This window comes from Bombyx mandarina, chromosome 15 (assembly GCF_030267445.1).
Source record: "Bombyx mandarina strain Sakado chromosome 15, ASM3026744v2".
Lineage (NCBI taxonomy): Eukaryota > Metazoa > Arthropoda > Insecta > Lepidoptera > Bombycidae > Bombyx > Bombyx mandarina.
Genome location: NC_143221.1, coordinates 13,427,994 through 13,442,503, shown reverse-complemented (window position 1 = coordinate 13,442,503; position 14,510 = coordinate 13,427,994). Strand labels below are relative to the sequence as shown.

General features: G+C 38.9%; 1 protein-coding gene across 1 annotated transcript; it reads right to left on the bottom strand.

Moving 5' to 3' along the window:
* Window positions 1-4,776: 4,776 nt before the first annotated feature.
* Window positions 4,777-12,097, bottom strand: LOC114248586 (uncharacterized). Its single transcript, XM_028181868.2, has 5 exons — window positions 11,821-12,097; window positions 10,584-10,830; window positions 6,380-6,513; window positions 5,378-5,518; window positions 4,777-4,950 (listed from the first exon to the last, which is right to left on the bottom strand). Exons 1-5 carry the CDS (start codon window positions 11,936-11,938, stop codon window positions 4,799-4,801), a joined length of 792 nt encoding a protein of 263 aa, XP_028037669.2. The 5' UTR covers window positions 11,939-12,097; the 3' UTR covers window positions 4,777-4,798.
* Window positions 12,098-14,510: the final 2,413 nt, after the last annotated feature.

Here is a 14,510-nt window from a genome sequence, read left to right as displayed (position 1 = left end):
TAATTGCTTATATGGGCGAGCTCACAGCCCATAGACATCTACGACGTAAACGCGCCACCCACCTTGAGATATCAGTTCTAAGGTCTCAGTATAGTTACAACGGCTGCTCCGCCCTTCAAACCGAAACGCATTACTGCTTCTCGGCAGAAATAGGCAGGTGGTGGTACCTACCCGCGCGGACTCACAAGGGGTCCTACCACCAGTAAGAGTTTCGATCGAACTTACCTCTTGTGAGTTCTTTGTGGGCTTAAACATGTATTTCTTGAAGCAAGGTTTGTGGAGAGTACCCAGGCAGCGGTTTGGCTATGTCCTTAGTATTGCTGGCATCAATAAGTGACTTTAACCACTCACCACCAGGTTGGTCAATATGCTGGTCTACATATACTCATATGTTAAAAAATATATAGTTCCAATCTATCAGGGTTTTTTGTTTTTATTGCCCTTGTAGGCAGACGAGCATACGGCCCACCTGATGATGACTGGTTAGCGCCGCCCATGGACTTCAGCAATTCCAGGGGCAGAGCCAAGCCGCTGCCAACCATAATTAATTGCAAGATCGTTTCAAATTACCGCCAACTCAATGGTTACCAGGAAATCCCTCACAGTAGTGGAGTCATAAAACGAATTTAATAGGTTCTATAATGTGCACTAGAGTTCTGCGTCCAGACAAAAAAATGTTGACTTTTAATTAAGACGTAATGTAAAGCAAAGTCACTTAATTTGCAAGTCTTTTCTGAAATTTCGCTCGAACTTTCTTCGTCACTTTGAAGACCAAAAATGCCATACACAGTGTTTGATGAAATGATATTTAATTATTTTACGTAATAATTATAAATTAACCTATACGTAAGGTCAATGTCCTCGAAGGAGAGCGAGGGCGAGTACCTTTGCGCAACATTGCGGGCTCGCAAAATGTAATGCCACATCCATTGAGTTCAAGATTTTTAAACAAATATATACATATATAGTATGTAAAGAAAAATCTTTTTTATGTAATTTTCATATAAAATATTTTTAGTTTAAAAAAAAAAGGATTTTTCTTACATAGATTGACTGAACTCTCTGTCATTTAGAAAAAAGACGAGTTCTGTTTTATTTAACTGTGTAATTGTGTTATTTATTTAATCGTAATTTGTGGAAAATAAAGACTTTAAATCTTGTTTTCTTAATATTGTACAGAAAACCCATATAAGTATTTTATTATTGTTTAACTTTATTACTAACTAACTTTATTATTGTATACATATATTCTTAAACATGTATTTTATTCCTATTTATAATTCGTATATGGTCTCTTTACACCCTTTAATTTATTGCATGTCCATACTTAATAGATTTTAAACAAAACAGTTCGATTATTTACTTTTAATTTTTAGATATTTTCTTACGATTCAATTTAATTACAATGAATTTACTTCGAATACATATATTTTGAAAATAAATGCGCTATAATCATAATATAAACTGCAAGATGTGACTATAATGATAATGCATTCGGAATGTTGCAATACTCACACGTGGCACACACTTTAACACACTCGCATTGCTAGTTGCGATGGATTTACTAGCCACGTGTTATTAACTGCTTTAAGCGATATTTATATATTATCATTTTAACAGTATAAAGCACAAGTTTTTTTATTTCTACATAAAATATTATCGTACATGGAACTATTGGTAAGTTTGGGTAAGTTTTATAAGCAGATTTGGAATAATTGTAAATAGACATGCATTAACAAAAACCGACTTCTAATAGAAAAAAAAGAGATTCCAAAACAAATTAATATACACTAAAAACAATAATCATCGAAATAGGTTGGCGTGATATTGAGTTATGTATTTATCGCGCACGTACTTAATGCAAATTTAAGACTTATATGGTTTTCTCATGGATACCATTATCAGAACTGGACTAAATTCAAATGGGATCACACGGGAAGCGTCAGCTTCCTAAAAAAAAAGAATCATCAAAATCAATTCACCCAGTCAAAAGTTATGAGGTAACAAACATAAAAAAAAAACATACAGTCGAATTGAGAAACTCCTCCTTTTTTGAAGTCGGTTAAAAAAGATAAAATGACGAAATCTTCATAGCGAAACGTATGCTTGGTTCGCGTTACTGCCCCACGGCAGAAATAGATAAGTCAGGTGGTGGTACCTTGGTGGTACTTTTGGTTGGAAAGGTGGGACAGCCGTTGTACTCTATAAAGTAAGAGACCTTTTAACTCATGTCTGAAGGTTGGTGGCAGCATTTACGATGTAGATGTCTATGGGCTCCAGTGACTAGTTAACACCAGGTGGGTCGTGAGCTCATCCACCTATCTAAGCAATAAAAAAATACAATTGATATTTCGACCTCAAGCCTTGAAGTAGATGTCGCCATTCTTACTATGCCCATGGAGTCCTGTTGCTTAATAGGTTTTAGGTAGATCATCCACTCGTCCGCCTTTCTAAACATAATAATATATAAGTATAAAAAGCATCAACAAAAATAAAACATCAAATCAAATTTCATGTTTATTTTTCAAACTTATTTTATTTATAACATGCACTTAGTTTAGTGGCTTGGCGCCTCTTAATAAAAACGCAGGTACGCGAAATACTGCTTTTCCCGCATTACTTTACAGCTCAAATCAGTATAACGATTTCTATGTTGCAATGTTTTATTATGTAACGCGGTAGGCCATAGCAAGCGGCGTATTGGCATACTTTGAGAATCTTTCGCAATTTCCCAAGTAATAGGTTGATTACGAGCTTGTTTTTTATAATGCGTTTTAATTATGTGGTTTTTATGTGTAAAAGTAAGATAATTATGATTTTATCGGTGATTGATGTGATTTATAGCGAGCATTCTAACTGGCAGGGCGTATTCTGACCGCTAAGGTACTTATGAATGAAGGTTCTCTTTTTGCATGGAAACAATCGTTCGTTTTAGTTTGAAGTTTTTACGGAAGTTATTTAATACAAACATAATTAAACCTCGATTTGGTGGGTCAAGGAGGATGATGGCAATCATTACGGGCAGTGAGTCGTCTATGTGATTTTTTTTCCTACCTATGCTGATAGCCTTGAGAGGCTATTTCAGCTTCGCATTGACGTGTAGGTGAGCTCACGGGGCTCAAACCGGGAATGTTGCTAACACTGGCCCTAGCAAGAGCAGTGCTTCGCAGAATCTACCACCGGATCGGAAACGCGACCCACTGAGAAGATCTGGCGAGAGTCTATGCGAATAAAGCAATGAAGTTTTTATTGTAGGTTATCATTTAGATTTGTTCATCGCTTTAATGATGTTCGTATCAATTGAAACTTTGTCAGGTTGTTGTTGGCGATTTAGACAAATTTCCTAACACTAGAGGTCCCGCAGTAGTCGAAATTCGACTATAATTCATTGGAATTGTAAGTTTTTACACTATTATGATTGTATTTTATACTTCTATAATCACAAATTTCGCCAAGACTACACTATAAAAAATATTAACAAAGGCAAACAATATTTAATCTATTCTCAATTTGACAACAGACGCCAAGAACAAAAGTTTGACAATAAATAGTATGCATGCGTGTGTGCGTCAAATACATGGTATGTAGTGTGTGTAATGTTTTCTTTATTGATTTAATGTATCTTTTATGCAATAATTAAAAAAAATATTAGCATTGTGCACTTCTTCTCTATATTCTCTTTAAGTGTGGAAAATTTCATACTCCTCCGTCCGCGCAATTTTCGTAAAAAGGGATACAAAGTTTTTGCTTCACGTATTAATATATAGATAGTTTCGTCAATGTCCAAGTAAATACAATTCATTTGAAATATTTAGTATGTATTATTTACGGCTAGCCATAACAAGGTTTAGAGTCATACAATAAATATCGCTAATTAAAAGTATTGTAAGCCTACGAATAAATTAATTATCAATTCATAAAACTTAACTAACTCACAAATTATTACGATATTAATCTTAGAGCGTTTAATATTTTATATACTCTTAAATAATTAATTATTTGATAAAAAAAGTGTTATCCATATTAATAAAATAAATACTTTAGCTTTTTAATTGGTTTTAGTTTTGTCAATACTAAAAACTAATTTTGTCAAATAAAACCTGTGATTTCGTTAACAAAAAAAAACGGTTGGATATTTATGATTTCAGTTTTTTCAAAAATAACACCTCTCGTACTAAGCTTTGGGAACTATTGAATAGGTTCTAATGTGTTATAAATGCGACCGTTTCAGATCAATATTTTTATACCTAAATAATATAAAAATAAACTATATTCGTAGACTATAGTCAATAAAAAAAAACAGAAAAATGTACGAAATCTATGTAAAATTTTATTTATTGCTTAGATGGGTGGACGAGCTCACAGCCCACCTCGTGTTAAATGGTCAGTGGAGGCCATAGACATCTACAATGTAAATGCGCCACCCACCTTGAGATATAAGTTCTAAGGTCTCAGTATAGTTACGACGGCTACCCCACCCTTCAAACCGAAACGCATAGGTAGGTACCACCCATGCGTTTCGGTTCGGTGCAGAAGCCACGTGGGGTGGTAGTACCTACCCGTGCGGACTCACAAGAGCTCCTACCACCAGTACGAGAACTAGGTGAGTTCAATTATACTTTTTTTTTTCGAATATTTTTCGAGTACATTTGTCAAGTTTCCATCAATATTTTTTAATCAGCGATTTTCTGCTTAAATATTGCCTAGATTTAGTTATCAAAAATTTATATTAACTAAGAAAATAAATATAAATTAAATTATATTAATGTGGTTTGTTGGTTTTTTTTTGAGTGTGCTACTAATTCGGGAACACCATTTCGGCCGGTACGTGCTTCAGGAATTTATTGGCGATATCTTCGAGTACCATAGCGAGGGCTGTCTCCACGGCCGGCTGCACCTCTCTGGCCAGATCCTCGGAGTGCATGCTCACTATGTGGTCGGTTACCATTTCTGAAGAACAGTAAAAATGACGCACTGATTCATTTGTGACCCGACATATTAGGAGCATAAGGTCCAAGAGCTACAACTACCAACGCAATCACGTATTGTGACAGACATAGTAGTAAAAACAACTAGAGACGGCTATGATGGTTTTTATTTTATTTTTTATTGCGTAAATAGATGGGCGAGCTTACAGCCCACCTGGTGTTAAGTAGTTATCGGAGCCCATAGGCATCTATAACGTAAAAGCGCCACCCACCTTGAGATATCAGTTTTAAGATTTCAGTATAGTTACAACGGCTGCCCCACCCTTCAAACCGAAACGCATTACTGTTTCACGGCAGAAATAGGCAGGGCGGCGGTACCTAGCCGCGCAGACTCACAAGAGGTCCTACCACCAGTAAAAACTATAACAACTATTAACATTGTCACAAACCCATTTCGTCGGTTGTCGAGTGAGCTTCCATGAGGTTGGCTCCAACCGGACCAGCACAGCGAAGCCGCACCTTTGCATCTCTTATCACCATTCTCGTGTGCACTCTGGCGCCTAACGCTTCCAAAGCTATTGTGCACTCACCTAATGAAATGTGGGAATTTAGTTCTAAGTACAAAAAGCGTAAGGTCGAATTCACTTTTTTCCGAAATTAGCTATACACAGTTCCGTTTGAAGACTGCCTTTTCATTAGGTATTTCTATTTAAAGAATAAAAAATACATATTTTAAAAAAAATACCGAACGACCGCTGCTACAGAACATAAAAATTAAAGCAAAAAAATATTTTATAATATTGAAATTCTTCAAATCCTTAGATTTAACATTACGAACTCTTCATGATAGGTATTGTTATGATGTGTTATGTTATGATATGTTAATGCTTTTGGTATTAAAACAATTGTGTATCAAACATTGGCCAGACATGAAAATAATCAGAAACAACTGCAATTTTCGACCACCAACAAAAACTTTAGTTTGGAAAATCCAAACTGGACTTGTCAAATAATAAATAATTATTATAATTGAACAAGGAGAGAGGAATATTGCAAATTATTTCTTTATCTTACTATTAAAATAGAGTGCTTTCTTATATGCTAGCTCAATCTGTACTTAATATTTAAATTAGAGTTTTAATTTAATTATAGTTTTAAAATAAGACGTATACAAACTATACATCGAAGGGTGAAAGGATATTTTTTCTAAGCGACATTTGCAACTTTACAAAAGTGCCATTTAAAGTTTAAAATTAGAAAAAAATATAATTAAAAAAAATTGTTTAGCTGTTTGAATGGTGTAAACATAATTGAAGTTCTATTAAAAATATCTATGCCAAATGCTAATGCCAAATAAAACAGACCTTTAATTACAAAGATCCATATAACTTCTCACCCCTCGATATAATGCGTCGTTTGGTTGTGTCAATAAAATAAATAAAAAAACATACTGAAATTAGCAGCCATCTTCCCAATAGATTCAACGGGAAGCATCTGGAATTCTCCGATTACCATGTAGTCCCCGGTCATCACCAATCGTGGCAAACTAATGTTCGCTGTCACTTTAAGGTCTTCAGGATATACGCTATAACGTGATATTGCTTAGTCACCATAAGTCACTGGTATAATTATTAGCACAAATATTAGCATGTAAGCTGGGAAAATCGCATCAACAAAACAATAGCCTATATCTTGTTGCTTAAATTTTTTACTTAAAAAAATAATTGTGTAAGCGCTGCCTACTGGTGGTAGGACGACTTGTGAGTCCGCACGGGTAGGCACCATAACTCTGCCCATCTCTACAGCGAAGCATAAATGCGTTCCAGTTTGAAGGCGTAAGCAGAAGTTGTACTACAGAACTAAGATTTAGAACTCTGCTGTCTTTCGTGTATTGAAGTCTTTATGTCTTTAAGTTGGTGATGGTATTAACATTAATGATGTCCATGGGCACCCGTGAGTTCATTCAATCACCTAGTCAAAAAAGACAGAATCGCATGTCTATATGTAAACTTAAATATACCTAAATTACGTTTATTAATTTCCATTTATGTACTTATACACTTAGTTATTGATTATTTTGATAGAAAATCCTCGTTCCTCGAAAAATATGTCAATAAATTAAGACCAATCATTAAAATAAAGGATAATAATAAAATAAAGGAAATCATTAAAATGCTTAATCAAAATCACTAACCTCGAAAACTATAAATTATTCAAAACTACAACAATAATGACACAAAAAACGCGAGATTAAGTCGACAAAATAATTTTAATTTATATAATTATACTAATTTATATAATTATATTAACTCCGCCGTTGTCGGTCCCAAGCCCGAATGAGAAAGGAGGAGGGTTGGTGTGGACGAAATCTACCCATGCCTCAAAACAGTCAACGCCGAATATCGGGCGGCGGTAATTAACCCGACATCCCTGAGCGGCCCTAGCGTCCCTGGGCGGTAATCAGTAACCGTGAGGACCTAAATACCCTCTAAAAGTCTGACGCGGAAGGACGTGGGAACCCACCGCGATTACCTTCCCAAGAAAACCCCCTTATGGAATCAGTAACAACGAGAGTGAATTTGTTTGGCGACCCGACTAACCATCGGCGCCACCCAGTATCCGGGCTGGATGGTGTGAAATTGGCAACCGAAGCTCCCCCTGGGGTAAATCGACAGGCCTCAGAAGGAGGAGATACTACTGTCGGTACTGCAGCTTCTAAAAGCGAGAAGACCTCTATACGATCGAGTCATCGTATTGGCGCTTGGAACGTCCGAGGTCTGCTGGAGGCGGGTAAGCTGACAATCGTGGAAAAGGAAATGGAATCTCATGACATCTCTATACTAGGCATCAGTGAAACTCACATGCGTGGTAATGGCCACTTCACCACTGCGACAGGGAACACCATGTACTTCTCAGGCTGTGAAGATTCAAGTTTGAGTGGAGTCGGAATCATATTGCCGCCACACTTAAACAAATATGTCCTCGGTTATAATCCGGTGTCTGATAGAATCCTGACAATGAAACTGAATACCAATCCATGTGTGCTGAATGTTATACAGATCTACGCACCGACGGCACAAGCTCAGGATGAGTTAATTGTGGACTTCTATGGAAAACTGGAGGAAATACTGAATTCTATACCTAGTCGGGAAATTAAGATAATTCTTGGTGATTGGAATGCCAAAGTTGGCAGTACACTGGATGATAATCATATCAGGAGCACAGTTGGAAAATTTGGACTTGGCATTAGGAATGAACGGGGTGAAAAACTGATCGAGTTCTGCATTGAAAGAAATCTCAGTATTATGAACACGTACTTCCAACATCATCCAAGACGCTTGTACACGTGGAGATCTCCAGGTGACAGGTACAGAAATCAAATCGACTACATCATTCTAGATGGCCGCTGGAGATCCTCAGTATCTAACGTGAAGACCTTTCCCGGCGCAGAGTGCGGCTCCGACCATAACCTGCTCGTAGCTAACTTCTCGCTGCGTTTAAAGGCGCCCAGACGTCAACCACCAAAACCCAATGGTTTGGATCCTTCCGAACAACCAATCTTCCGAGAGGCATTAGAGGCGATCTTGAAGGATTCTCCAACGCACATTCACGCTAACGCTGATACACAGTGGAAACACTTGAAAGGTCATATCAACGATGCGCTGGACCAGATCGCTAAAAAAAAAAAGCCAGAACCGAAGAAAAAATGCTGGATCTCCGATCATTCGTGGGAGCTTATTCAACGCAGGAAAGACTTAAAAACTAGCGGTTTGCAAGATGGTGCAAAGGTTAAATACTCCGAACTTAGCAGAGCTATACGGGTCAGTTGTCGCCTTGACAAGAACCACTTTGTTGAGGGTATTTGCCGTGACATTGAGCGCTTCTCGAACAAGTTGCAGACTGCAGACCTTTTTAAGAAAGTTAGAGTCCTTTCCAGGCAGTTCAAGGCTAAATCGTGGGTCATAAGAGATGCCGACGGAACTGTACTACACGAGTTCGACCGCATTGCCGAGAGATGGCGGGCGTACTGTGAGCAATTGTATACAGATTCCCACTCGACATCCGGGATTAACCCTGAATGGAAGGATCTAGAACTGGAACCCATGATTTTACCTTCAGAAATATCCACCGCACTGGAATCTCTTAAGAAGAATAAGGCTCCTGGAAGCGATCGGATTACAGCGGAGGTGCTTTATGCTATGGGTGACTTGGGTGTTATGACTCTATATAAGATCTGCTCACATATATGGCAACACGGTGATTGGCCGCGGGATTGGTTGGAATCCATTATTCTTCCGCTACACAAGAAAGGATCAACCAAGAATTGCGACAATTATCGAACCTTGTCTCTCATCTCACATGCAAGCAAAATCTTGCTTCACATCCTCAACAACCGCATCCGTTACTACCTTGATTGGCAAATTCCGCAAGAGCAAGCGGGTTTCGTGAAGGGCAAGGGTACTCGTGCACAGATTCTCAACATCAGGCAGATTGTTGAGAAAGCATATGAGTTTGATACGCCAGTGATAATGTGTTTCGTCGACTATAGCAAGGCGTTCGACTGTGTCAACTGGAGTTGTTTATGGAAGGTTCTACGAGAACTTGGGGTACCTAATCATCTCATCGCCTTACTTCGCAACTTGTATGGCTCAAGTCAGGCAGTCGTAAGAGTCGATAGAACAACCTCGAAACCTTTTAAATTTCACAAAGGAGTACGCCAAGGTTGTATTTTATCGCCCATTCTTTTTAACGCCTATGGGGAGCACATAATGAGACGGACCTGCGAGAATTGGGACGGTGGCATTACAGTTGGTGGCGTGAAAATCACCAACCTCCGATACGCCGATGATACTACTCTTCTTGCAGCGAATGAGTCGGAAATGGTTGCGCTTCTGGACCGAATGGAGCGGATAAGCAAGGAGATGGGACTTTCCATAAACAAATCCAAAACCAAAGTCATGGTGGTGGATAGGTCTGGAAAATTGGAACTCACTGGCGCATTAGACCTAGAAATAGTGGACAATTTTAACTACCTGGGTTCCAACATTAGTAACAATGGCTCGTGCGAGAGGGAGGTGCGCCGGAGAATTGGTATGGCTAAGAGTGCCATGACTCAGCTCGGAAAAATCTGGAGAGATCGCAACATATCCGTAAAGACCAAAACCAAACTGGTACGGACTCTAGTTTTCTCGATTTTTTCGTATGGCGCTGAGACCTGGTCACTGAAATCTGCAGACCGCAGACGCATTGACGCCTTTGAGATGTGGTGCTGGAGAAAGATGCTGCGTATTCCGTGGACAGCATTTCGGACCAACGTATCAATCTTGCAAGAACTCAAAATCTCCTCGCGGCTGTCATCCGAGTGTCTTCGCAGAGTCCTTGAATACTTTGGTCACATCGCACGAAAGGATGGTAGCAATCTCGAGAGGCTCATCGTGACTGGTAAAGTAGATGGGAAAAGACCTCGGGGGCGCAGCCCAATACGTTGGTCCGACCAGATCCGCACCGCTCTTGATTCCACGTTTCACAACGCCCTCCACACCGCCAGAGACAAGAATGGATGGAGAAAAATCGTGCGTGCGAAGGTGATACCAAAGGGTGGTCACGACCCTCAGCAATGAGGAATACGATGCAAGGAGGAGGAATTATACTAACTCAAGTTTATTGACAGTATAGTTCGTCAACCCGCTGAGAGCGACTTCAGACAGCCAGGCGTCATATTTGAAGTTCTTATTGGATGCGTTGTGCTGACGCAATCGTATGCTGGGTATCTTGAGAGGCTCTAGAGACTGGATGTTCAGCGATGGTATTCCCAATGCGAGTAGGTGCTTAGCTTGTTCCGCGACCCCTTTAATGCAGTCCGCCACCCCCGGGTCGCTATAGTGGCATACCGATGTTGGCACTAAGGAAGATTAAGACTCAATCTTTGTTTTGAAGTGAAACTTCTTTAGAATCGTTGTGATTTCAAACTCGATGAAACGAAAAAATAAGTCCATAGAGACACAAACACATAAATGTACAGGATTCAGCCGGCGAGAGAATGAGATAGAACACATTAGACGTTCTCGGTCTCCTCTTTGTGCGACTCTTCGTAGCATCCCCACTATCGTCTACTAAACATTGTCCATATGTATGCTCCTGTGTAGTGGGATAGTCAGTATATCTATATCTTATTTATAAGTTTCACTTCTACCGTGTGTGACTTGCACACACACACACACACACACACACATTTTTTTATCAGAAATCTCCAAACGCTTGAAGGAGGCTACACGTGATGCTAAGGCTGGCTGGCACTTTGCACGGAGAGTGAGTCTGGCTGTCCAACGAAGTAATGCAGTCAGTATCTTGGGTACTGTGCCTCCTTCAAGCCCATTGGAAGATTTGTTCTACTGTATGAATTGATGTATGAAGGTGGGTGGCGGCGTTTACGTTGTAGATATCTATGGGCTTCGGTAACCACTTAACATCAGTAGGGCCGTGAGCTCGTCCACCCATCTAAGCAATAAAAAAAAGATAATGCTTTGCATTTACATTTTGCTTTTATTATTTTATATTAATGCACAATAAAGCTTAATTTACTCCGCTCAACCTATAAAAGTGTATAAACACGAATCTATACTAATACATATATAAATCTACAGTGGTTTTTACCGGATGTTCCGTTATAACTACTGAACCATGCATCCGATTGACTTGAAACATGGTATCCATGTAGAAAATACATGTACTTAATGAATAGGCTAATATTTAAGTGAGTGTTGGACTCCCTACACCAGTTACGGGGGCGTTTGTGGGGGTGAGAAATAGTAATGTTAATTTTAAATGCCCAGCGATGCGGGCGGGTACAGCTAGTACTTAATATATTTTGCGATTGGTAAATTAAACTCACGCATCTGTTGTTCACTTTCATTTCTTCCATTATGAGTCTGGTAAATCGGGTGATGTCGTGCGAACACACATCCCAAAGTAGCCCAAAGAAATAACATTCTAATCAAACAATCTCTCATTTTGACTAACGATGGTGTAGAACACAGAATCGATCTAAGGGATCGTGCATTGAATTATTCCTTATAAAAGTTACGGACATGTTGATATCGCCATATAAGGATGGCGTAAGGTAACCATCAGTGCTTACGAGCATAGCTTGAATGATTAATTTGAACTTGGATTTTTTATATATAAGCCAATTGTGTTTACATTTGCAATCGAGGAAACTAAAACTCCTTTTTTGTCTAAACATGTACGTATACTGAATATTGTCTTGAAGTAAATGGCGTTAATGCAAATATGACTATATGATACAGGTAACTGTACCCCAAAAACATTATTTCAATATATACAGGCTCATTTTAAACGTTTTTGTCAGGAATTTTCTAAACCTAAATTAATATCGACATACTACTATGTTTATATAAACAAGACTCCATTGAGCGGTTGGTGGTGCAAGGGAAAGTCGAGGGCAAAAGATCTCGCGGACAATCTCCAACGTGATGGACCGACCTCATAAAATCTGTGACTCACTCCAACATAAATGATTGCTCTAACTCTGCGAAACATCTTGCCACATGGCGTCGCATCGCGAGAGCATCGGTATCGCAGGATTCGAATGATGCATGACCACGACCACTCTGTCAAGAGTGTACGACTAGGAAGAAAGAATAACCAAGAGTGGTTTGAGTAATATGCAAAGGTGTTCACAATTGGAAGAAGCCGTTGTCAAAAGAGGCAAGCAAATAGAGATGCGAGGCAAAGCATAAACACAGTGTATGCTTGTTCCAATAAATGATTTTATTAATATGTACTAATATATAACTGTATGTCCTTTCATTTGGTGCTAATACATACAAATTCAGGGCATTGGATACACGTAAACAAGCTATATGTAACTGCCCACGAAAAATGGATTTTTTTGGCCGGGGGGTCGATTCTCGTACGCACGCTACGAGGGCACGCGGAGTATATGGATCTGGACCGTCTGCAGATGTTCGGAGCAGACCGCGGGCTCAAGGATACTTTTAGGGCCCTACCACACCAAACGACTCATCCTTGCACTCCGTCACCCGAAGTCCGATCTCCGTCCGAGGATGAGAAATACATGACTCTACCAAAAATAACCCTCCTAACCTAATTTTTATCTTTATTCGATTTTCTTCTGAAATACCAGAGGTTTCTTTCTCTTTTTCAGCACTCCACAGCACTACACACTAGCACTCCAATTAATAATCTCCAGTAATAAATTGCGACACGATTTATTCATGACAATAAGACGGGGGTACAGATACCTAACTACATACAAGGTATTTTTGTGTCCCTTCGCAATTATTTTTTTTTTCCTAACGAAAGGTAACCTGGGTCTTTTTCTACATCCCTGATCAAGTCTACAAGTATACCCAAAATTTCAAAATGATCGACTAACTAATTAAGACGTGAGAGCGTACCGAAATAGACAAATAAATTCCACATTTGTAACGTTTAAGGTCATTTTAAATCACTAAATCGTAATAATTTTAACATTTTCCACGTCAAGTAAATACCAAGCGCATGGCATGATGTCATATGTGGATAATCATTGTGAATGATCTATCCTCAGCTCTTCGAATATTTTAGACCCAAATAACGTATGTCACATAGAAAAGTTGCGTTTGACCGAATATAATTAGATACTTACAACTAAATAAATAAAAATTACAAATCACGCATGGTCATCCAGATCTAATTTAGTAATGTCTGTGTTAATAGTACCAGGGATTGACCTAGATAGTTTTATACTTTTTTGTTATAAATATCTAGACAAATAGTAAAAAACCTGTAGGTACAGCACACGAATATCGAATTTACCCGACCTGGGACTGAACCCACGAGCCTTGGCGCTACAGTCAGAGGCGCTGACCATCGGCATTATCATCGTCGGCATCACCAAGTATGTCATATATAGCTATCTGTTTCTCTATTACTAGGCTGCACTAAAAGTATCGGGAATGGAATATTTCCACTGTTCCTGTCATATTAAAATCTTTTTAATTGAAAACTCCTTGGTTTTAAAAATCGAATACCATTTATTTATTTAAAAAAAGATTCTCGGTCTTGTCACGAGGTTTTGTCAAACTTGTTTAGTCGTTGAGAAAATGGAATTGACTCGAGAAAATTCAAGAGCGATGATTTATTATGACTTTCGAAGTGGTTTAACACAAAAACAGTGTGTTGACCGGATGATTTCTGCATTTGGTGATGAAGCCCCATCCAAAACCACAATTTATCGCTGGTTTGCTGAGTTTCAACGTAAACGTGTCAAGCTCAGTGATGATCCCCGTCAAGGTCGTCCAAAAACTGCAGTCACCCAAGAAAACGTTGATGCATCTGTGTGCATAAGCTGATTGAGGAAGATCGACATGTGACATACCGCGAAATTCAGGCAAATTTAGACATTGGCATGAGTCAAATACAAATAATCTTGCATGAACAATTAGGTGTAAAAAAGTTGTTCTCCCGATGGATACCGCATTCGCTCTGTGAAGAGCAAAAAGCGGCTCGCGTTACTTGGTGCGTCAGAACTCTCGAAAGATTCCACGCAGGATCCTC

Coding starts and splice junctions, on each gene's coding strand:
- LOC114248586 (XM_028181868.2), bottom strand. CDS start 11,938: ATGAGAGATTGTTTGATTAGAATGTTATTTCTTTGGGCTACTTTGGGA. Junction 6,514..10,583: donor TATACTGTCAATAAACTTGA/GTTAGTATAATT, acceptor ATCACGTTATAG/CGTATATCCTGAAGACCTTA. Junction 4,951..5,377: donor CTCGACAACCGACGAAATGG/GTTTGTGACAAT, acceptor ACTGTTCTTCAG/AAATGGTAACCGACCACATA.